This window comes from Ahaetulla prasina, chromosome 9 (genome assembly GCF_028640845.1).
Source record: "Ahaetulla prasina isolate Xishuangbanna chromosome 9, ASM2864084v1, whole genome shotgun sequence".
In the NCBI taxonomy this organism is placed as follows: domain Eukaryota; kingdom Metazoa; phylum Chordata; class Lepidosauria; order Squamata; family Colubridae; genus Ahaetulla; species Ahaetulla prasina.
Genome location: NC_080547.1, coordinates 25,568,762 through 25,594,472, shown reverse-complemented (window position 1 = coordinate 25,594,472; position 25,711 = coordinate 25,568,762). Strand labels below are relative to the sequence as shown.

The following is a 25,711-nucleotide window of genomic DNA, read 5'->3' as shown; positions in this document are numbered from 1 at the left end:
AAGTAAAGCAACGAATCTCTCCAACTTGAAACCGCTCCAGTCTCTGTCTATTCTTAGGCCTAAGGTAGCCATAATTCCTCTCCGGATATTAAATTTCACTTTGCACGGACTCTCACTTACTGCATTCAGAACAACCCAAGTAAAAATAAAAATGAAATGAAGGCAATATTAGTAAGAGAAAAGCTCAGTCAGACAAACCTGGACTTTATTAGGTCTAAAATAACTTTGGGGAGCAGCATGAAACAGAGCTCATATTAGCCCCCTTGTTTTATTTTGTTTTGAGATTCTGCCAGAAAATCAAACAGCAACACCACTTCGCCTTTCCTTCTGCCCATAAGGACCCTTGCCTTCATTGGCTAATAATTTTTAAAGGAGCTTTCTAAACTAAAACAAAAAGAAAAAAATGAGAAGTCAACAAGCAGCATTACCGCAGGCTTCACAAATACTCTTAGAAAATAAAAAACGGTTAGGGTTTGAAACCCAGTAACTTTGTTTAGAAGTACATTCTACTGCCTAGAAAGAAAGAAACAAATATAAACTTGGATTATAGGAAGCCCCTCAAAAGAGAAGAGACACATGAGGAACAAATCCTCTAATTTTGTTTCTGAAAAGTGAGTGACTGCTCATTTTATTTATTTATTAAATAGATTTTTTTATCCTGTCTAGTAGTTTTTGAGTAACTCAAGGCAACACACACATCTAATACTCATGAATGAAGTCAAATATATGTGTCCCAGGATAATGTTGCAAAATTGAATTTGGGTTGGTCACTGGGACCAGAAATTTACTTTTCTGAGCTTTCGGACTCATGCTGAAACCCATCTGTAATACTGTTAATAATGTAATACTCCTTCCTCCTCTTTTTTTCCCTATAATAGCCACCTTGTGAGGTGGGTTGGGCTGATGGTGACTGGCTCAAAATCACCCAGCTGACTGTCATGCCTAGCAAAGCTGGCTGAGGAATTCTGGGAGTTGAAGTCCACAAGTCTTAAAGTGGTCAAGGTTGGAGACCCCTGCTTTAAAGGGTTACCTTCAACTGATGCAGGCAGCTACTTCAATTTCGAAAACACAGAGAATTAAGCTGAACCCAAATTTATTTTCCTTCCTTTTCCCCACAAATAAAAGTCTTACGTAAGTTGCCTTTTTTGTGATTGAAAAACCGAAGGAAGAAAGGAACTGCCTTCAGGAACAGGGAAGTTTAGTTCAACGCAATTAGTTGTGGGCATCTTAGCGGCAGGGATTAGATACATTTCAGTCAAATTTGGGAGATCCATTTAATAATCTGGTCTGATGAGGTGCCGTTGGTATTTGTCCATTTAATCTCCAAGACCCATTAAAGGAATTAAGGGAATTCACCCAGGGATGAGCTCAACTGCCTGTGAAATAATTCTGTTTTAGCAACCTATCTTAAAAGACATCCAAACTGATGCCAATCTGACTTCCAGAAGAGAGGCTGTTCTAGAACATGAAAATCATCGGTTCTGGGCCACCAAAGATCTCACCTCTTAGAGGCTGAGCACTCTCACCCATCCCAAATGAGACAAAAAAAACCCTAAATAAACTGGTTTGACTTGGAAGAGATGGCCCTTTAAGTACCTAGGAACCAAGCCCATTAGGGCTTTTAAGGTCAAACTCAATACTCCGTACTAAACCAAGAAACTTAGAGGGAGCCAATGAAGTGCTGCAGTGGAAGTTCCACATGGGTGCAGCAATTCTCACCTTCTATTATGTGTACACAATGTGCTTGCAAAGCTCTTGGTTACATTTTGATGAACAGGAACAGACTGATACTGTTCCAAAAGCGTTGGTTCTAGCTCGCTCTCCTGTACTTAGCACTCTGCAATAGCACTTAGACTTATAGACCGCTTCCCAGTGCTTTACAGCCCTCTCTCTAAGCCGTTTACAGAGTCGGCCTATTGCCCCCAAAAATCTGAGTCCTCATTTTACTGACCTCGGAAGACGGAAGGCTGAGTCAACCTTGAGCCGATCAGGCTCAAACTCCTGGCAGCGAGCAGAGTTAACCTGCAATGCTGCATTGTAATCACTGTGCCACAACGGTTCTTACATGGCATTTATTAAATGATGCCTTGCAATGATATATACCCATGGAATTGGGAATGTTAAAATCACTGCTGTAGCTTTGTCAAACTACAGAAAGAGTAAAGGATACCAAGAAAGCTAGTTTGGAGAAGGGGTTAAATCTCCAACCTGGTGTTCTAGTCTTGCCTTAGACATGAAACCATCTGGAAGACCAGTCATTTTCTCCCAGCTTTAAAAAAAAAAGAAGACAAGGACCTAACCACTTCTAAAAATTTAGCATAGGAAGATGGAATATTGTTTAACTTTGGAGTATAGATAGTAAAATTTAGGAATTTGGATTAAATATTATATTTAAGAGATGGATGTAATGTTGTTATATGGCTAATTAGAATGTAATTGTTATAATAGATATATTTTGGATAAGTTATAGGTGTAATTTTAATAATGTTATTTGATATAAGTAAGGTAAAGTGAAGATTTTAATTATTACAATTGATATATTGGATATTTGTAATATTATTTGTTGTATATAAATGTTAAAGATGTGAAAAGATGGACTATTGTTTACCCTTGAAGGTTGGACAGAAAAATTAAAGAAATTAAGTTGGAAATATGAACTATTCTTGAGAGACTGCTTAAGGAAGAAAGACATTTTAGAAGAACCCTTGGTGAATATTGGAAGATGGAACGTTGTTTTGATATTGATTGATGAAGGTTGGATATTAAAAACTATGTACTTTATTCAAGAACAAACACTAACTCAATCGGAAATTTCTGAGAACTCTAGGAGTGGAATGGTCTGATATATAATGCAGTGATTCCCAAAGTGTGAGCCGCGGCTCCCCAGGGAGCCGCGCTATCGTCATGGGGGCGCCGCGGAATATCTGCGCCCGCTGGGTCTGGCACTGATGCGCCATTTCTGGGGCGTCTGGTGCGCATGCGCAGTTGCAGGTCGGATTTCCGGGGGAGCCGCGGGCGAAAAAGATTGGGAACCTCTGATATAATGGATTGGAAGAAAAGTATCTTCTTTGTCTCTGGAAGGGGAGTGGAGGTTTTAAGGAGTGATTATGGATTATGATTTGTGCTATATTTTAATTTTTGTTGTTAGTTGTTAGTTTTATACCCTGTATTCGGTTCTCGGAAGTCCCGGGGGGTGGGGGGAGGAAGGGGAAGGGAGGGGGAGGGGGGATGAGGGTAGAAAATGGATTGATAGTTAATGTACAAAGATGATTGAAGATGTATAATTAATGTAAGATCGGAGCTGCCTGGCTACCACTTCAGAATGATGGGAAAGAAGGAAGTAGAAGAGAGAAGGAGGTAGGAAAGAGAGGAGGAGGATGGTTGTGGAAAGTAGAAGAAGGTAGAGAAGGGAAGAGAGTTAAAGGAAGGGGGTGGTGACCGGGCAGGTCTGATTAATTGTATACGATGGTACATTAAATATGTTATTGGATATGTTATTGGATAAGAATGTTAAAATAAAACTTTTAAATAAAAAAAAATAAAAAAATTTTTTAGCCAGGACAATTGCACTCGTCAGCAGTTGTCAGGAGTCAACACTGACTCGAAAGCACAAAAGCCATCAGAACCTCCTTAAAATGAAATGCAAAACACAGACACCATCAAAACACATCAGGATGTTGAATTGCATTGAGCTATACAGGTGATCCTTGACTTACAACCATTCGTTTAGTGACTGAAGTTACAAACGCATTGGAAAAAAGCGACTTATGACCATTTTTCATACTTATGACCATTGCAGCATCCCCATGGTCACGTGATCAAAATCTGGGCGCTTGTGTCTTTGTGGCAGTCGCAATGTTCCGGGTTATGTGATTACCACCTGCAACTTTTGCAGCTGGCTTCCGACAAGCCAAGTCAATGGGGGAGGCCAGGTTGACTTAACGATCAGAATGATTCCCTTAACTCTAACAGAAAAGGTTTTAAAACGAGGCAAAACTCAACCACTTCCTTGCTTGGCAACCAAAATTTTTGGCTCAGTTGTGGTGTAAAATGACTACCTGTACTCTTAATCCAGCATGAAAGGAAAATTACCCTTTTGTTTAAGACAATCCTATGCAAAATAACAACTGCAGTCATAATTGTGTCTCAGTGAATGCACTCTCCCACTCCAGTTTAAAAGTAAAATTTGGGGAGAAAAAAAAATGTCTTTCCTTCAGTTAAGTAACTCTTATTTCTTTGCTTACATTGATGGTGGTGGGGAACCATCAGCTATCATTTTATTCATTTTTGTATGTAATAAACTTTCTTTGGGCTTTTTAGGGCTCTCATTTAACATATCTTAAAGTTTCTCTTGAGGTTCCCACCAGTTTGTACCAAAAATCAGGCTCCAGACACAATTTATTATATTAATTTCATTAAAGGTTCAAATTTCTTGCCATTTTGTTTTAAACATTTCCTTACTTGCTTGATGCATGACCTTTAAATATTCCTAAGTACGGTAAAATAGTCTTTGGGGGAAAAATAATCAATAAAATATATCATAATTAGCTTATGGGGGGGGGGCTGTTGGTGTAATTAATATCGGCAGTTCTTTACAAAATGTGGGAGAGCCAATTCTCCACATTCCCAGCAAATGCTTAGTTTTTTTGGGTATAGTTACAAGCTTAGCTATAATTCACCAGGTGAACTAAGCAATGATGATATAAAAGGTAGGATCTGGAAAAAAAAACCCACCAAGTGACACTAATTATCAAGCAGATCTCTTTCCCCAGCCACTCTACCTAAAACCCTCTTTTTAACAGGAACTCCGGAAACTAAATTCGGAATTCTTCATTTTCAAATCAATTGTTTAGTCATTGAGCAATGGCTCCACTCCCCTAAAAGTATTCCACGAATAGTTTAGACCAGCCTTTGCTTCAGATGAACTATGCCTCTTTATCCTCACTGAATAAATACTGCTTTGCTAGCTTCTGAGTAGTTTTGGTGTGCGCCCAAACCCACAGATCAGGGTTAATTGGATGGTCATGTTTCATTCTTGGTTCAAGTTGCAGTTGGCGCAAAACCCAAATACAGCGAAGTCTCAGAAATGCCATCAAACACAACTGATGGCTTCGGTTTCCCCATGCCAAAGATCTAGCTAAGAGATCTCTATGACACAAAATACAGAACAACAGAGCTGGAAGGGACATTGAAGGTCTTCTAATCCAGGGGTCTCCAACCTTGGTCCCTTTAAGACTTGTGGACTTCAACTCCCAGAGTCCCTCAGCCAGCGAAGCTGGGAGTTGAAGTCCACAAGTCTTAAAGGGACCAAGGTTGGAGACTCCTGTTCTTATCTAATCCCCTGCTCAAGCAGGAGACCCTATACCATTTCAGGCAAATGGCTGCTAATCTCTTCTTAAAAATCTTTAGTGATGGAGCACCCACAACTTCTGGAGACCAGCCAGATGAAGACATGATGATGATGATGAATGTACATCCATTGGGTGTATCCCATGTTATGTATCATAAAATTAGCGGATGGTGAAATCATCCAGGGAGTAAAAATTCACATTCTTCAGACTTGATTTTTTTTAAAAATTTGCATTTATATCCTGCCCTTCTCCGAAGACTCAGGGCGGCTTACACTATGTTAGCAATAGTCTTCATCCTATTTGTATATTTATATACAAAGTCAACTTATTGCCCCCAACAATCTGGGTCCTCATTTTACCTACCTTATAAAGGATGGAAGGCTGAGTCAACCTTGGGCCTGGTGGGACTAGAATCTGCAGTAATTGCAAGCAGCTGTGTTAATAACAGACTGTCTTAGCAGTCTGAGCCACAGAGGCCCCTTGGTTACTGATTCTTGGTTACTGTATTTAAATAGAAAATACAGCTTTCGGAAGTTTCATGTACTTGAGTGTATATAACAGGAAGTCTGAGCTGGCAATGCAAAATCCACACCATGTCTGAGGGATGCCAAAGTTTTCAGCATGGATTGTGATCGGGATGTGTCATTTCATACACATGAACACCTCTTGATGTTGCCCTGAGTGAACAAGGACACAGCCAGTATCCAACTATTAGTGCTATAAATCTACATGTAAACGATGTCATGTGATCTTTAGCCAGAAAACTTTTCTGAAACTTACGGTTATTGATCAATTGCTCTTTTAATAGAAGGGTTGATAGTTAATATTTCAAGATACTCTGCTGATATTTCATCAATGAGAAATAAAAAAAAATTAGAAGTGGATCTCTCAAAAGGGAATAATAACTTCCTATTTTGAAATGAGATGCCCATAAGAACTTGAAGAAGATCTCATTGAATTGTATTAAAAACATCCTGGAGGAGACAAAAGAATGAATCATAGGAAATTATGTAGAAAAATCAAATAATGAATATATTGACTGTCAGCAATGAGCATCACTGACAGGATGATAATATAAATAAAAACAAGACACTCATGATCTGCAACCACCTTGAAAGAGAAGTTAGCGCAAGCCCCGTATTCCGTCCATGAATTTCACTGAAATGTTGGAGAAAGAGAAATTGAAAGTCACCTTCTCCCATCAAACTGAATTAGAATAGATTAAAAAAACGCAGAAGAAAATTTCAGCCCAGCAGGCTCTAGTATTAACAGAGACAAAAGTAAATTGCTTGCTGTGTAGCAAACAGCAGATAATGGGTTTCCTGCTGCTGGCGATTTGAACAGCAGCAACTAAACTGAAATCGGTTTCTTTGAAGAGCTATAGAAGGGCATGGATCAAAATTGGATGCAGCAGAAACAGAAGGAAAAATCTTGCTAGCGGGGGAAAAGGCCAGTCATAAACCTGTCGTGATAATTACCCAACCCAGTTTTCACCTGTATATAAAGATAAACATGGTAACTTCTCCTCTATCCCTCCAAGTGATGCTGCAAATTGTTCTGTCTCCTTACATAAATGCTCTATTGAGCATAATGGATAACTTATTTGTTCTAGAAGCCTGCCTATTTTTAGTTTAAATTTCAAAACTGGGCTAAACGATCACACTTGTCTAGAAATAGATCCTTGTGCATCTCAAAAGCAGGATAAGAAACAATGGATGGAAACTAAGCAAGGAGAGAACCAACTTAGAACTAATTTCCTGATACTGAGAACAATTAATCAGTGGAATGACTTGCCTATAGAAGTTGTGGATGCTCCATCACTGGAGGTTTTTAAGAAGAGATTGGACAACCATTTGTCTGAAATGGTAGAGGGTCTCCTGCTTGAGCAGGAGGTTGGACTAGAAGACCTCCAAGATCCCTTCCAAGTCAGTTATTCTGTTATTCTGGTTTTTTTTCAAGAACATCTCATGTATGGAGTTTTAGGGTTGGCCATACATTTCTACTCTAATACCATATAAAGCTTTGCTGGCTGAGGGACTCTGGGAGTTGAAGTCCACAAGTCTTAAAGGGACCAAGGTTGGAGACCCCTGGTATATTTTATTTATTTATTTATTTATTTTGTCACAACAATATATATATATAAGTGTCATACAAAAAATTTATATAGTATATAAACATATATATGAGTAAATATTAGGAGGTATAAGCATATTTTTATATAGGAAGAAGAAAAGAAAAACAATAGGACAGGAATGGTAGGCACGTTTGTGCGCTTATGCACGCCACTTATGGTCCTCTTAGGAATGGGGTGAGGTCAATAGTAGAAAGTTTTTGGTTAAAGTTTTTAGGATTATGGGAAGAGACCACAGAGTCAGGTAAAGTGTTCCAAGCACTGATGATTCTGTTACAGAAGTCATATTTTCTGCAATCTAGATTAAAGCGGTTAACATTGTTTAAATCTCTTGGTTGCTCTTGTATTATTGCAATTAAAGCTGAAGTAGTCTTTAACAGGAAGGACATTACAATAGATGATTCTATGAGTTAAACTTCGGTCTTGTCGAAGGCGACGGAGTTCTAAGTTTTCTAAGCCTAGGATTTCAAGTCTGGTGGGATAAGGTATTTTGTTGTTTTCAGAGAATGGAGAACTCTTCCTGTAAAATATTTCTGGACACGTTCAATTGTATTGATGTCAGAGATGTGGTGAGGGTTCCAAACAGGCGAGCACAAGATTTTACTGATTATCATACAAAATATCAAATAGCAGAGGGGCTTTCAATGTTCCGGCATTGGAAGCCCCTTCTAGTCCAACCCTCTGCTCAAGCAGGACATCCTATACCATTCTAGACAAATCTCTCCTTGAAAACCACCAGTGATGAAGCACCCATAACTTTTGGAGGCAAGCCATTTCCTTGATTAATTGTTCTCACTGACAGGAAATTTCATCTTAAATCTAGGTTGGATCTCTCATTGATAAGCTTCTATCCATTACTTCTTCTTCTGGCCTCAGGCATTCTTGTTCTGCTTGAAGATAGGAGTCCTACAAATGGTTCTCAGATGCTGAGCCTAGATAGTAGGCAAGCCAGTAGGCAGGTCAATGACTATTAAAACAATACATATCAAAAAAAATACCTGCTTCCTTATATCAATTACTGTCTCAGTGGATTCTCCTTTTGTGCCATGTATGTAATTAACAGCTTGTTATGACACCATCTTATGTTTATTGCTCTGTTGTCTTGGACACATGCCATGTTTTTATATAAACCCATCCACAGAAGATTAATTTTTATAGCCAATTAAGGCATTAGCCACCTAACTGTTTAAAAGCCATTAAGTCTTTACCCTGTGCCAAGGTATGAAAGCTCTCATAAGACATACCAGAAGATGGGTAAAGAAGCCAGCATAGTGGGAAAGACAATAGACTGTAAATAACATTCCCTAGAAGAGTCGGAGGATTATTGGAGCAAGATGCAAAGACTTCTTGTCTAGAAAAAAAAATCCTGAATTTTAGCAGAATATTATTTTTTGTGAAGATAAGTGGTATTTACTTCTGGTGGGACTGATTCACCTCCTTATCTTATTTTCCAAAATGCAATTATAATGAGGGTATCAGGTCTGAGAAAGGAACCAAGAGTATTGAAGAAGGAAAAAAATTAAGTCTATTCTACCCATTAACATGCAGTAAAAAGCATATTTTAAAGGACATACAGCAGGGGTGAAATTCAGCAGGTTCTGACAGGTTCTGGAGAACCGGTAGCAGAAATTTTGAGTAGTTTGGAGAAACCAGCGAATACCACTTCTGGCTGGTCCCAGAGTGGGATGGGAAGGGGGATTTTGCAACAACCTTCCCCCAGGAGTGGGAAGGGAATGGGGATTTTGCAGTATCCTTCCCCTGCCATACCCACCAAGCCACAGCATGCCAACCAAGCCAAGCCCACAGAACCGGTAGTAAAAAAAAATGGGAATTTCATTACTGACATACAGTAATCTCATCAGAGGGTGAAACAAATTGCTTGCACCGAAATGGAAATGATGCATTACCCATTATCCATGCAAATGCTTACATTTATTCAAAGGACAATTAAAATGAAATCACAGCACTCTGGAATGATATTGACCATCGTGATCAAAATCAACATTTTCCCAGAAGTATCCTCTCCGTGCATATCTTAAGCATCTCTACTACAGAAAAGGTGAACAATGCTTTATGAAATCCTGTCAGAAGTGGTAGTGAGCGAATCCCACAAGAGACTAAAATTTAATCTTGCTGAACAAATCAAACCCGTTATTGTATGTAGTTGTTGGGTAGTTTGGGGGGGAGGGATGGAATACAAATCCCTGGATTTAGGTCATTGAATCCAGCCTGCAGAGGGAACCAGGATTTGCAAAGCTGTCATCGACAATGGTGACAGTGCAGTTTAGCCTCAGTGCCGAAGACTCAGCCGGACCGAAGGAGCTTAGACTTCACCAGAATGATTAGAATCTAACTCCAAATATTTCAGATAAAGTTTTTAAATGTCACACACCACTGAAAATTTCTTTGTATCAGGAACACTTCAGTTTCTAATTCTAAAGCAGGAGTCTCCAACCTTGGCAACTTTAAGCCTGGCGGACTTCAACTCCCAGAATTCCACAGCCAGCAAGGCTGGTTGGGGAATTTGGAAGTTGAAGTCCGCCAGGCTTAAAGCTTTGCTGGCTAGGGAATTCTGGGAGTTGAAATCCGCCAGGCTTAAAGCTTTGCTGGCTGGGGAATTCTGGGAGTTGAAATCCGCCAGGCTTAAAACTTTGCTGGCTGGGGAATTCTAGGAGTTGAAATCCGCCAGGCTTAAAGCTTTGCTGGCTGGGGAATTCTGGGAATTGAAGTCCGTCAGGTTTAAAGTTGCCAAGGTTGGAGACCCCTGATCTAGAATGTACAAGGAATACTCATGAGTCAATGAAAAGCCAAGGGAAACATATTACTAATAAAAACAAATCTCACTCTAGCTGTGCTTTACTGTAGTTTCTAAGCACAAAATCCGTGTATTCTTCTTCCAGGTTTCTGAACTTTGCAATAATTTCGCAATGAACAGGAGTTCATAGAAACAAACTGTAAGCAAAGAGGCCAAAGTAGGGTGCTCTGAATGAATGTCCAGCTTTCATCTGAAGACCACCAGCAACCAACCTGCCTTCACCATCATTCCCCATTAATCTGATCCACGGACAACTGACTTTCAAAATGATTTGTCTAACCTGCTACCTGAATCTAGCCTCTTGAATCTTAAGCCTGATTTTCCTAGCCCAGGGGTCGGCAACCTTAAACACTCAAAGAGCCACAAAGGTCCTAATCAGAAGCCCCTCTTCAATTGTGGAGCCAACCGGAAGTCTGGTTCCCCCACCATAGAGTCTCCTCCTAGTGCGGCGTCCTTTTTCCTCTACCTGCCCTAACCGAAAGCCCTATCAATTGTGAAGCTGACCAGCAACAGGGAGCCTCAGCAGAGGGATGAAAGAGCCACATGTGGTTCCAGAGCCGCAGGTTGCTGACTCCTGTCCTAGCCACTTTCTGAAAAAGGGAGCTATGCACGAGATCTTCAGGATCAAGGGAATGCAGTCATCACCATCTCATTCTGATCACCGATAAGGCTATTCTGCTTTTTCTAGAAAGCAAAGAAAATTGAAAGCAGCAGACAGTCTTTCAGCCCTATGCAATGGTTAGGTAATTAATGTGAGCTGTGTGGACTTCAATTCACAGAATTCCCCAGCCAGCGCTGAGGAATTCTGGGAGTTGAAGTCCACACATCTTAAAGTTGCAGAGGTTGAAAAACATAAGGTTAGCTGGTGGCCAGGAGAAGGCTGAGAGATGCACCCAAGAAGGGAAACTATTTATACACATGTTCTGATATCCAGTCCTTTAATAGTTGGAGGGCTTTATCCCCAATTTAGGGAAGCAGCTTACTCAACATCTCAGTGTCTAAATGTGATCCAAGAAAAATGGTCCTCCTTCCACTGAGCCTTAAAGGAAACCCATGGCATCTTATCAGTGTCTCTTTCACTGCACAGCCCAGTTGCATCCAGATATGTGGCTATAAGCACCTTGTGTAGATAGAAGTCTCTGTTCAGTTCTGGCCATTTGTCACCTGAACAGATACATGCCGTTGTTTTGCAGTTTTTATCTCATTTAAAGGCAGGGCAAGCATTCACCATTAAAAGCTGTCTGCTTTTAGCAACCTGTCTGATACATCCATTTCAGGGGGAACCAGATCCTGGAAAATATCTAATTACCAGGTGTGGTGGCAATCAAACATGAAGCGAGTGCCTTCCATTTCCAAAGTCACACTTGGTTTCTTTTGCCGTGCTGGAGGTTCTAAAGCAGAGATACTACAGCACCTTTTCTAGCCCAAGACCACACACTGTTTTTAATTGCATTACCACACTCCAGCAAATATGCCCCTGAAGAAATGCCAGATTGCATCACATTAACCATCACAGAATTATCCTTTGATAATAATTTAGTATCTCCGCCATTGATAAAGCTGCTACCTAGGATTAGGGATTTGGGCACAATCTTGGCAACCCAACATAGAAATACATGTATTGGAAATAATAATCCAAAAAATCTTACAGTGTGCAGAAAGATGACGCTAGAAATTAAGGAAAGGGAAGGGTCAGAATACTACAAAGTGTGGAATAAATTATATGATTGGTGAGAAAAAAGAAATCAAAATAATAAATTGGAATGTTAACCTAATTAAGTTAAAATTAGGAAGTGTAAACCACTGAATTGTAGTAACCGGATAAGGAGCGATTGGTAAATAGATACCAATGTAAATATAAGCATGTAGAGAATCGATTGAATACGAACAGAGAATATATATTTATGTCGATACGGCAAGCTGTAAAATAATATATGATGTAATGTTATGTCCGTTATGTGTTTTTAATGTGTTTTTGTATTTTGTTGTATTTTTCTTTATTTTGTTTTTAAAAGTTAACAGTTTAATAAAAATTATTTTTTTAAAAAGAAAGAAATACATGTGTCGTATCTGTGCAAATAGATGAAGTTATGACACATCCTCCAAGCGCAAAGGACTATTTTATGTTGTAGCTCTGAATTCCGATGGGCCATCTGTGAACCATTTTTTCCTCTGGTCCCTTCCTTGGCTAATTTCAGAGGCACGCTGAATTCTTGTCGCTGCTTTTCAGGAGCTGATGCATTGAAAGGTTTTCTTCCCGTCTATTTATTGAATCTCATTTTTGTTTAATATTAACTTGTTTTTAAATGTTCCGCAGTGTTTTATGATGCAATTTGGCTGCTTGGGGCTTTTGCCTTGGAAACACTAGATAATCAGGAATGTAGTTAGAAAATCTCATTAAAAAAACCTGAAAGGAGATCTGTGCAGGCCTGAGCCCATCAAGAGGTGAATTCCAGTTTACAGAGACTTGATACATCGTGTACATTTAGAATAAGCTTTCATTCCTTCTTGTTCCATCCCGGTTAAAAATCTTGGATAAATTTTCTGAAGAGCACAAAATCTTCAGTCTTTGCTGCATAGGAGAATGGCAGTGGGAGAAGTACAAGGACACTTTCAAAACCAAAGGCAGCTTTGTCAATTATGCATCATCAACACTCAAGCACGTACAAGGTCTCCAAATGCTAATTCAGCACCCATGCCCTGGAGCAGTTCCCGTGGGCATCCCTTGGGCAAAAAACTCCACCTGATCAGTTACAGCTTTTCTCATCTCCTTGACCTTGATCCAAGGAATGTGCATCTCATTGGCAGGATGCTGAATTAGAATTGGGAGTTATAGTATGGAGCCGGGTGCTATCCCTCACCTAATCTTCTTCCTAGAGAACCTTCTCGTAAGAAACAAGAGGTAAGAACAAACTCAAGAGGAGATTGAGGAATGTTCCCCTTGAGCTCCTGGAGGAAAGGTTGAAAAATGCAAGGCCACCCCTGAGTTGAGGTCAGCTTCCTGTCAATTATTCAGAAGTGATTAATCCTTGATTTCTCCCAGGATAACAGACTGGCAGAGTTGGAAGGGACCTTGGAGGTCTTCTAGTCCAACACCCGGCTCAAGCAGGAAACCTTATACCATTTCAGACAAATGGTTGTCCATTCTTTTCTTTAAAATCTCTAGGGTTGGAGGAGCATCCACAACTTCTGGAGGCAACAATTAATCCACTGATTAGTTGTTCAAACTGTCAGGAAATTTCTCCTTTTCAAACTTCTCATTCTAGCCTATTGCCCTGGGATTTCTTCCTGATCTCCATCTACATACCAACTAGATCCAACCCTGGAATAGTAATGTACTAAATAAACAACTTTCATACCACTTGGAAGACAGGAACAGTTTAAGGACCCCTCCGGATGATACCGGAGGCCTAGTTCACACACCAATCGCATGTGTTGGGTCTCCCCTGAACCCTTAAAAAAAAGCTATGGGAAAGATATGTTGAATTCCATCTCCCACTCCCACTAATGTAAGAAGAAAATAGACCAAGGTAGTAATCAAATGGAATTCTTCACCATTTTCTCTTCTCCTACACATTCCTTTTATTTTAAAATATATACACTGCGCTTCACACTTTAGGTTATAGCGGGGAAAAACAGTTCTCAAAAAATGAAATTAGTAAATTTAGAAAAATCAAAGCCCACTGTGCAAGAACATTTTAGAGCTTCCATGATTTTTTTAAAAAAAAGATAATTAAACAACAGCAGCCACCAGACATTAATCATTTAAACATATGAAAATCTAAAACACAAATCTCAAGAATAGGATTTGGGGCATTTCACGTAATTCCTGAGCATAGGTCTCCAATCAGATGTCCCCTCCCCTCCCACCCCTAAGCTATTAAACGTTTTGGAATTAAAGGATGAAGATGGATTTCATTTGGGGCTCTCACTCTGTGAAAGTAAGATGCTTATACAATATGAAACCAAGACAAAATTAAAGCGAGAGTCCTGCGTGCTTTCCCCTTGGCTGTGACATCCCCTTGATGGATTTCTGCTGGTACACGAACATTAATAAGTTGCAAATTTCACTGGTCAGGGTAAGAAGCCATCCCAGCAGCAAATTATAACTCACTTTTTCTTCCCATCCTTCTAAGCTGATAAATCTCTTATTAGTTCTCCTAGGCAGAAATAGGAATTTCCTATTCTGCTCCAATGCAAAGTGGGTGGATGGGGAGAACAGAAGCAGGACATTTGTTTGTGAGTAGTGACTATTTATAAAATTAACAGATATGAGTTGGCCTTAAGCAGAACGCTGGTTGAGAAAGTCCCTCGTTATATTTCTCACGACCCCAGGGCAGGAGGAACTTTTAAAACTCAAGAGAATTTAAAAAAAGAAAGAAAAGAAAAGTGACTTCTCCGTTCATGCCCAGAACAAGGCTTTTAACTCTCACTATGCCAAAAGAGAAACACATTTGCTTTTAATATGATATAATAAGCTGGCTCTCAGGAATATTGGAAAGGCCCCCGTTTCTTTTCTCTTTGGCTAATAGCCGACGTTTCTCTCCAGATGCACTGAAGGCCCAAAATCTATAGAGGAGTAGAGTAGAGGAGCACAAAGCAGTCTAGGTGGTTAGTTGCTCCTAAAGTTTTGTTAACATGGACCGCCTTTGTTTTCCATAATGAAGATTTCAGATCCATCTTTCTCATTTCCAAGTGAGCAAAACTTTAGGATCAGCAAAGCATCTAGACCAGGGGTCTGCAACCTTAAACACTCAAAGAGCCATTTGGATCTATTTCCCAAAGAAAAGAAAACACCAGGAGTCACAAAAACCTTCCCGTGCCTGACTATATCTTGAGCGGCCACAAAACTCGCATATGTAGTTGAATTAAACGTTCTGTTTTCTTCTGAAACTTTTCTTTTCTTGGACTTATCCATGGTTGGCCTACTGAGGGTTGAAAAGCTAGATAAATTGTGTGCCGGCAGGTGTCGCACATTGGCGGTTGTAACACATATTTTGAGTGCCAGGGAGCTGCAGCAGAGGGGTGAAAGAGCCACATGAGGCTCCAGAGCTGCAGGTTGCTGACCCCTGATCTAGACAAGATCACCTGCGTTGTGACCAATCAAAATTGAGCATGCAAAACAAGGCAGATCAGAGGGTCAATTCCAAACAAATCAACTTCTTCCATACCTTGTATCTGATTTCCATCTTTGACTTCAAAAGGACCCAGGATGATATCCAACACTAGCTGATATCACTCATTGCACTAACCTTTGGTTTCCTGAGTTAATCATGGTGGGCTCATACATCACACTAAACCATCAACCATGGCTTATAACCAAGTGGGAACGTGATTTCTATAACAACCAAATCCCATACTATAGTTCATTGGGTACATGAACTCATCCTCTTGATTAGCGTGGCACAAAATATTACCATTGCAGCAAGCATTAACCGGGACCTAAAAGGTTGAAGGACAAAGAGGAATGTCATCAGATGATCATCAAGGGCTCAGATAGATTCCCATGCACTTCTGAAGCTGATCTGATGATAGTTTTGGACAGACAGCAGCTATCAGAAACTTTTCCTTCTTCCATTGCACAGTTATATGACGAGATGTATGTGGGAATGAGATGGGGCAAAGGTCAGAAACAAAGGAAGATACAAGGTGACTTAGCCCATAGCAGGAATTTGGATGGGGCAAAAGATCCAGAAGAAGAGACCTTCTCTAGTTTTGGGGCTATAAAGTACTTTCAGTCTTACAAGATTCCATTAATATAACCTTACAACAAAGTAGGATGATTTCATCTGGTTGTAAAAAATGATAATATGTGTAGTTCAGGGTTAAAATGAGGGGCTTTGGTGCTCTCTGAGCTTGGTTATTTTCTTGCCAACATTTCATTACCAAACTACCAAACTAGGTAACATTATAACTATGTAGCACCTAACTAGTTACCTAATGAAATGTCAGCAAGAAACCAGCCAAGCTCAGAGAGTCCCCAAAACCCCTCAACCTGGTTCTTTTCCACATCTGCTCTACCTTGTAAGGATGCAACTTGCACCTGAGTCTCTTAGAGCCAAAATATTTTATTCTGAGTTGACACTTTCCAAGTGACAGGTGGAATCTTTTGAATTCCAAGAAAATAGTCTGGGTTCTGAAAGTAGAACAGAAGTGAGATGGAATAGTTCCATCCAGACCAGTGGCTAAGAAGACCCTTCAAATTTCATTCTCAGGATAAAAGAAGCCAATGAAGCACTTCCATGTATTTATTTATTGTGTTAAGACTTTAACACAATAAATAAACACATGGAAATGCTTGTTTTCCATGCAGTTCAGCGGTTCGAATCCCTAGCGCCGCATAACAGGGTGAGCTCCGGTTACTTGTCCCAGCCTCTCCCAACCTAGCAGTTCAAAAGTACGCAAAAAATGCAGGTAGAAAAATAGGGACCACCTTTGGTGGGACGGGAACAGCATTCCATGTGCCTTTGGCCTTTAGTCATGCATGCCGGCCACATGACCACGGAGACGTCTTCGGACAGCGCTGGCATTTCAGCTTTGAAATGAAGATGAGCACCGCCCCCTAGAGTCAGGAAAAACTAGCACATATGTGCGAGGGGAACCTTTACCTTTTAAGACTTTTTAGACTGTTTCTGTTGTGGTCTGACTCGTCCCTTTATGTCCTTTTTTTCATTTTTAAGAGTAGTGGGAGACCCACTACTGCCCTCTCCACAAGCAGCTTGTTAGCATTAATTGTTCTTTTAGATACACGTGAAATGAGAAAAAGAATAGAACTTCTGGATCAGAAAATTACCATTATACAATTTCTGTTACTTTATTAATGGTAGTTAGTGCGATGCCCATTTTGTCAAGAACTTTGTTTTTTACAAAGAAATCTAATACGCAACTGTATTTATCACTTGTCAATTATATTTTCTTGATGCTGCACCTTGTTCTTTCTTCTGCCCAGTTAAGAACATGACTGTAGGATCCTGGGTATGCAAGCTAGAAGTGGAAACATGGGCCCACCCAATCTATTCTCATGGGAGAAAGAGAACATGTTCCCAGCCTCATGTCTGAGCGTCATTGCGCTCATTTCCTTTCAAAGTTATCACAAAAGATGGACTTCCTTTACAGGGAAGCAGTTAGACTCAGAACTCTGACTTGTAATATCCTTGATCACGTAGGGCTTGAGGAGTGGGTGAGAGAAAGAAGATGTTAAGATCTTCTCTTAACAAGCAGCAAGCAAAGGCAGATGACTTCATTCAAATTACTTAGGAACTTGCCCAAAATCCTTCTAGATTTAATATTGATGAGAACAGGGTTCTGGGACTCAAATAACCCCCTTTCCATTAAGTCAACTTTTCCATAATGGTCTCCTCCTTCAGATTTTAACAGACCTTTTGTCAAGCTATAGACCCAAGTCATCATTTCCATCCTGGTCATTGTTCTTCAGATCTTCTCATCATTCCCATCACCCATCTCCTTCCACTTATGACTGTAACTTTGTTGCTCGTATCCTTACAATTTATACTGATATTGTTTCCTAATTCTTATTTGTACCCTATGACTATCATTAAGTGTTGTATCATTAAGTGTTAAATTTGTACCCTATGACATCATTAAGTGTTGTAAGTGTTGTGCCTTGATGAAGGTCTGTTTTCTTTTATGTACACTGAAAGCATATGCACCAAGACAAATTCCTTGTGTGTCCAATCACACTTGGACAATAAAAAATTCTATTCTATTCTATTCTTAACAGACTTTTTGTCAAATTCTAGGCCTGCTTTTTATAAGTTGAAGCCTTAGATGCAAGTCCATCTCACTTTTCACCTTTCCCTTCATCAAAGTGTCACAGACTGATTCAGAAAGACAAGTGAGAAAATATTAGCAGCAAACAGATTATGATTAGCACTCTAGCACATTGGAAATTATCATTCGGTACAGAGGTGACCACCGTGGGGGGCCAAGCTGAATTTTCACACTGGGGACTGAGTTGAGACACTGTGGTCTAGTTAAACATATTGACTCCAGTGAGGTTTAAAAAAAAACATATCAAAAAGCAGCACGCAACTTTGATCTTTTCCAGTCTAAAGTCTTAGAGCAATTATTTGGATATAAACAGTAAAAATGAACTCTCACCTGAGAGCTTGAAAGAATTTCTTTTTTTCCAATTCAACAGCGTTATAGACTTTTTTTAAAAAGTGATGCTATTTTACTTTACCAGGCTTTGCTGTTCTACAAAAACCTCACTATCAACAATGCAAAACCAACCAGGGAAAACATGGGGATTATTCCTGGTTGAATTCTGCTTCTCCTAGAGCTTCTGACCTTTGTAGGGCGCATCAAGTTGCTTTCTCTTCTAAAGCTACACTGATAGACACAGATCAGGGTCCTCGGTGTGTGACCCACATTCCTATGGAGACCTCCTTAGGTCTTCAAACTTGGCAGCTTTAAAACTTGTGGACTTCAACTCCCAGAATTCTCCAGCCAGTTATGGAGTTGAAGCAGGGGTGAAATCTAAACATTTTCCCTACCAGTTCTGTGGGTGTGGCTTAATTGGTGGGCGTGGCTTCGTGGTCAGGTGACTGAATGGGCATGGCCAATAATAATAAATAATAAAAATAATAAAGTATACAAAACTTGGGAGCGCATCAGTTTACCTTCTTTAAAAATAGAGGCACCGGTCTACTAATTGCCTTTTTTTGGGAGGCACCGGTATACCTTCTTTAAAAATAGAGGCACCGGTCTACCAGCTGCCTACAGTGCTGATCAGATGTAGTGAGGCCCTTTGAAGCGCCACGACAGTCATTTAAGGCCGTTTGCAGCTATATCACCACCAAGAGCTTCAGGGACAGAGAAGAGGAACAACGAGGTGTGGGCAGTCGGGGCAGGGGCAGGGATTTTTGCTACCAGTTCTCTAAACTACCTGCCCCCATCGCTACTGAATCGTGCGATCCTGTCCGAACTAGGAGCATTTCACCCCTGAGTTGAAGTCCACAAGTCTTAAAGCTACCAAGTTTGAAGACCTCTGCCTTAGGTGATCATCAATTGTCACAATTTTAGTTTTTAAATACTGTATTTTTGTTACCAAAAATAATAACAGGATGCTAGAAAGAAGGGACTTGCAAGAGCATCCTTGACACTCCAAATGAGTCCAGGATTCGACAAACTCCAGAGCCGTGCAGTGCATTAAATGCAGCCCTTTCTATTCTCACCACTATGCACAAGTTATGAAAACCACCATCTCTCCCCGCTCATTGGCTTTTCTCAGACAACCAGGACCGGTGGGCCAATTGTCGGTCCTAAATCTGACTACAGGAATATCTTGTTTAAGAAGAAATCCCTGGTTTCACAGACAATTTTCATGATACTTTTGGCTTGAGGATTTCTGGCATTTGAACAATGTTTGACAGAGATTATCAGTTGTGCCGGAATGAAGAGTTTACAGTCCAAGTTCTAACAGAACAAACAAACAAAGGAGCAGGAAAGAGCCCTGGTTCACAAAAGCAAAAAGCCAAGCCAGTTTTAAAGTGGGTGCTGTGTTTTCACTCTCTGAAACAAGGAAGCTTGTAAAGAGTTGAATGCAGGAGGAAGCAGTATCTGTAGTCCAGATACTCTGGACCACAGGTCTCCAACCTTGGCAACTTTAAGCCTGGCGGACTTCAACTCCCAGAATTCCCCGGCCAGCAAAGCTTTAAGCTTGGCGGACTTCAACACCAAGCAAAGCTGGCTGGGGAATTCTGGGAGTTGAAGTCCGCCAGGCTTAAAGTTGCCAAGGTTGGAGACCCCTGCTCTGGACTACATAACCCATATCCCTCAGCACTTGGCCCTGCCAACTGAAGGTTAGAAAAAAGATCATCCAAGGATCTGAGTGAGGAGCAAGAGATATGATGACTTTCAGAAGAGTTTGCCTCAAAGTTGAGGACATTTTTTTTCTTGTCCCCCTATCCTCACCAAAACTGAAAACTTTGATGCTGGAATAGGAGTTTAAAAAGATTTCCCAGAAATTTGGGTTCAGTTTGCAACATCCTTTCTATTCAAAGGGCAGAATGAGACTTGGAGCACATCTGGATGAGCAAGTATCACCTGTTGGAACGTCTTAAAGCAGCTGTGGCTTTTCTGAATTCTCCCCTCTTTGAAGGTTTGAACCTGATTTATGGTTACCTGTAAGTTTTGTTAACTGTTTTAAGATATACTTTTATTCATATATTTTTATGGTTTTATAATGTTGCTATAAAAGACAGTTAGGTGGGATGGATAGTGCAGACTTTAATGAATAAAATAAATAAATATTCCGAACAGGGTCTCTATACTTACTCAGGCAGGTGCCTAATCAGATCTATGCGCAGTCCCACTGCTTAGTGCAGGGTCTCCAACCTTGGCAATTTCAAGACTTGTGGACTTCAACTTTGCTGTCTGAGGAACTCCGGGAATTGAAGTCCACAAGTTTTAAAATTGCCAAGGTTGGAGACCCCTGGCTTAGTGAATAGAAAACTCAACTGAATGCTAAAGAAATTACAGGAATGAGAAGCTACTACTACTAGCATTAGGACTCTGCAGAGAAGAAACAGGCAGGCTGCACCAGCAACAGATAGGAGAAAGCTCTTGACTTTTAGCCAACTGGAATTGTGGACAAGGACTCTCAATTAATTCATTGCACGGGAGTGCCTTGAACAACTTGGAATAACACCTAGTGCAAGCTACTGTTTAAAATAAGTGCTTCCTTGCTTCAGAGGGATGCATGACTCCAAGTTTGCCTTCTGAAAGGCAGAACACGAGATTCACATTTTAGCTGCGGTGAAAATAGAATTCAGCTTTTTGACTTATGGAGTTGCTGAAATCGCTGCTGGCTGATCATATTTATATTTTTTTTATTTCAATTGCTGAAGAATCCCCCCTTCATCTATCTTCCCTTATGTCGGTCTCAGCAAAATAAAACGCTGGTGGATCCACTAAGGCAGCAGAATCCACTAGGGCAGGGGTCTCCAACCTTGTCAACTTTAAGCCTGGAGGACTTCAGCTCTCAGAATTCACCAGCCAGCTTTGTCCACCAGGCTTAAAGTTGCCAAGGTTGGAGACCCCTGCACTAGGGTGCATCATAGTGGCTGAAGCTTCTGAGTGAACTCCCAGGTGAGACTGACGTCTACTCCCAAGAGATCCAAGATATCAAAAGACAGACTCATACACTATTATTAGTCGGTAAGCTGACACATGGACGGTGGGCTGCTAAGGAATTATTTATTTATTTATTTATTTGCATTTATATCCCCCCCTTCTCTGAAGACTCAGGGCGGCTTACACTATGTCAAGCAATAGTCGTCATCCATTTGTATATTTATATACAAAGTCAACTTATTGCCCCCAACAATCTGGGTCCTCATTTTACCTACCTTATAAAGGATGGAAGGCTGAGTCAACCTTGGGCCTGGTGGGACTTGAACCTGCAGTAATTGCAAGCAGCTGTGTTAATAACAGACTGTCTTAGCAGTCTGAGCCACCAGAGGCCCTTTTGATGGTATTTGTAACTGCAGGTCCTCTCTCGTTTCAGCCAATCTATCTGAAGAACACTACTAGAAGCTGTGCCTGTTCTCCCAGGATTTAGGTGCTAGCTACGTTTATATTTATTTATTTATTTATTTAATCACATTTATATACCGCCCTATCTCCCAGGGGAGTCAGGGCGGTTTACAGCCTAATAAAAACATGCATATAAATACAGAATAAAACACCAGCTTAAAAAACTTATTAAATAAGGCCGAATGTTAAAAATTGCAATAAAAATAATAAAACCAAATTAAAATTTAAAATTCTAGTCCAGTCCTGCGCAAATAAATAAATGTGTCTTAAGCTCGCGGAGAAAGGTTCGAAGGTCGGAAAGTTGACGAAGACCTGGGGGAAGTTCGTTCCAGAGGGTGGGAGCCCCCACAGAAAAGGCTCTAACTCTGGGCGTCGCCAGTCGGCACTGCCTGGCTGACAGCACCCTAAGGAGTCCCTCCCTGTAAGAGCGCACGGGTCGGAGGGAGGCAATCGGTGGCAGCAGACGGTCCCGTAGATAGCCCGGTCCTATGCCATGGAGCGCTTTGAAGATAGTTACCAAAACCTTGAAGTGCACCCGAAAGGCCACAGGTAGCCAGTGCAGTCTGCGCAGGAGAGGTGTCACATGGCAGCCACGAGGGGCTCCCTCTATCACCCGCGCAGCCGCATTCTGGACTAACTGGAGCCTCCGGGTGCTCTTCAGGGAGAGCCCCATGTAGAGAGCATTGCAGTAATCCAGACGAGATGTCACGAGAGCATGAGTGACCGTGCATAGGGCATCCCGGTCTAGAAAGGGGCGCAACTGGTGAACCAGGCGAACCTGGTAAAAAGCTCTCCTGGAGACGGCCGTCAAATGGTCTTCAAAAGACAGCCATCCATTCAGGAGAACGCCCAAGTTGCGCACCCTCTCCATTGGGGCCAATGACTCGCCCCCAACAGTCAGCCGCGGCTGCAGCTGACTGTACCGGGATGCCGGCATCCACAGCCACTCTGTCTTGGAGGGATTGAGCTTGAGCCTGTTTCTTCCCATCCAGACCCGTACGGCCTCCAGACACCAGGACAGCACTTTGATAGCTTTGTTGGAGTGGCCCGGTGTGAAGAAGTACAGCTGAGTATCGTCAGCATACGGCTGGTACCTCACACCGAAACCACTGATGATCTCACCCAGCGGCTTCATATAGATGTTGAACAGGAGGGGCGAGAGAATCGACCCCTGCGGCACCCCACAAGTGAGGTGCCTCGGGGTCGACCTCTGCCCTCCCTCCTTTATATGTAAAGCTTAACCCTTAGAATCCACAGATGACTCAAACCTTATTACCTATTTATTGCATGTCATCATCATCATTTTAGCTGTTGTCTCCACTGCAGGTTGAAGGCCTCTTCCGCATGTTTTCAACCTATTGCATTTACTTTCCACAATCCTTCTGAGAACTCCAGGCAATCTACATGGTGACTGAGTTTCTTCTCAAAGCTTAATTCCCAAAATAGATTAGGTAACTTGGATCGAAACAGAGTGACTGTCCAAAAGTTACTAATAGCGCTCCACAATGTAGTGGGGCAGGGGGGGAGGGCTTGAAAGTAGGCTTCCAAAGTCCAACATTTTAAGCATTACACTTGTCACCACATTCTACTTTCCTAGCAGATCCCCAAGCAGATTATATTAATTCATGGGATCCGCAGAACCTGGTATAATGTCTCCAAGGATCTCAGCTGACTTCCATCACAATCACTGTGCTCTCAACCTTTCCTTCCACATGACTGGTAGACATCACTTTCTTCCATCTACAATCCTACCAAAGAAAATCTCTGTTAAAAGAAGGAAAAAAATGAAGTAACTCCACAATGACTGGAATTTTGGGGACCTTCCATCCGAAAAGTCTATTACTAATGGATGCATGTGGGTTTACAACCCCCCCCCCGCCCCATATTAAAAGGCAACTAACTAGATTAAAACATTCTTCTTCATTGTTATGCAGAATCTGGGGCCATCACTGAAGAAAAGTCCATGATGCAGGAGATGGTCTTTAGTGATTTCTCAATGTAAGGCAGGAGAGGAAAAGCACAGAACGGGAGTTAGGAATCAGCCTTTCATTCCAGATGAATTATCATCTAAGTCAGCAGGGCAGCTGGATAATTTTAAAACACAGGTTTTAATAGGCTGATGAACGACATGCTTTAAACTGGCCTACATCTTGCTGGGAAAAAACACTATATTTTTTTTTAGAGAAGGAAAAACAAATCTCTAAAGAACACAATAAATTTAGCACCTGTATCTATGAGTATATTTAGTCAACTGCTTACTGAAATAGATCAGTGAATGAGATCTCTTTAGATCATGGAAATGCTCACATCAGTTTGGCTCATTGATTAATCACCCACCCTTGCTTTAGGTGATAATGTGGGTGCCCTCCCCCCCCACAACTGAATGGCCTTGCCCCCTTGCCCCGAAGTCCAACTCTAGACGTGCCAGAGAAGTTGGCATCTTCCTTAAGGATCTTACTACCCCAGACACCTTATGTTTGCAGACGGTCAACTCCTTTGTTAAGACTATTCCTAGCTGATGCGCTTAAGACAACTCCGCGGGTGCTGATGAAAAGCAAAATAATAAGCACTAGCGAAGCAAGGCGGAGAACCTACGCGGGACTAAGGGGGATCTAACTGGGTTCCACAGACACCAAAGCAAGTTGTCAAATTAGCCTAAGGAAGGAATGGTCCACAAAGTTAGCTTTCCTCTGAAAACCATGTTGCCCATCTTGGGCGGGAGGTCGACGCTGTGTGATTATAGTGACATACACATACACACACCCCAGGCAGGCAAACGCTGCGCCCCTAAGTTAGGAATTTAAAAGAGCCGGCGGTAGCGTCCCAGAGCAAACCCAGCTGCTGCTTCTCACGCGTTGCTAATCCGGAGTCCTTTGCCCGGGCTGACAGTCGCTAACCAGCATTCCGAGAGACGTGGGGGGGGGGCGCTTTTCCTCAATCAACCAGGTGAACACCCCACCCAGCTCCCCTTTTCCAGCAGCCCCCTCCTCCTAAATTGCCCTGATCCGATCACCCCTCCCTTGTTGAGTGGCAGCGGCTAAACCCGCGCATTTCCCAGCGTCTGCCCTTCCCAGCTGACTCCTCCTCTCCCCACCGGGGTCTTTGCAGACTGATCCTAGGTTACTCCCAGGTTACTCCCAAGAGGACTTGCTCCCAAGGCGGCGCCGACCTGCAAAGTTTGCAACCTGAAGAAACTCCAGCGGGAGAAACCTCCGAGCATCGCAAGAGACACCCCCCCCCTCCTCCTCTTGAATATTCAGGATCGCAAGCCGCGGCGGGTAAAGGATCCAGCACAAGCCCCCCTGCCTGTCCCCCCCACAACTTTGCAGCCCCTCACTCACCCAGCAGAGCCGCTATCCCGAGCGCCAACGCCAACGGCTCCATTGCGCCGGCTCCCCCGGAGGAAGACCCGAGGCGCAGCGCTAGTCCCGCTCGCCCGGAGGAGAAACCCAGAGTAGCAGGTGCAGCTGCCGGAGCCCGCGAGCGCGAAGGAAGGGGGAGGAGCTCTCCAGGTGGGGCGTGTCCAGGTGGCGTAGGGGGAGGAGCCCCGGAGCGAGGAGTAGGGGCGGAGCTATCAGGTGGAAAAGGGGCGGGCCGTGCCTACAGGTGAAAATAGAGGGGATGGCGCAGGTGGGAGAGGGAAAAGCATAAGGCAGGACCGGAATGCAAGGTTGCTTTTGATTTTATGTGGTTATTTATACTCAACATCTAACTCAGAGGTGTCCAACCTGGCCATATTAAGACTTCTGGACTTCAGTTCCCAGAATTCCCCAGCCAGCCATACTGACAGGGGAATTCTGGGAGTTGAAGTCCATAGGTCTTCAAGAAACCCCTGCTCTAACTCAACACAACTTC

General features: G+C 41.9%; 1 protein-coding gene across 3 annotated transcripts in view; it reads right to left on the bottom strand.

The window, feature by feature from the left end:
• Nucleotides 1-25,355, bottom strand: part of ESAM (endothelial cell adhesion molecule) — a 78,508-nt gene extending 53,153 nt beyond the window's left edge. For all 3 annotated transcript variants that reach the window (XR_009156457.1, XR_009156458.1, XM_058194187.1), the window contains exon 1: nucleotides 25,198-25,355. Coding sequence is in view for 1 of the 3 variants with exons in the window: in XM_058194187.1 (XP_058050170.1) it covers nucleotides 25,198-25,240 (43 nt within the window). In the remaining 2 variants the exon portion in view is untranslated. The remainder of the gene's footprint in view (nucleotides 1-25,197) is intronic.
• Nucleotides 25,356-25,711: the final 356 nt, after the last annotated feature.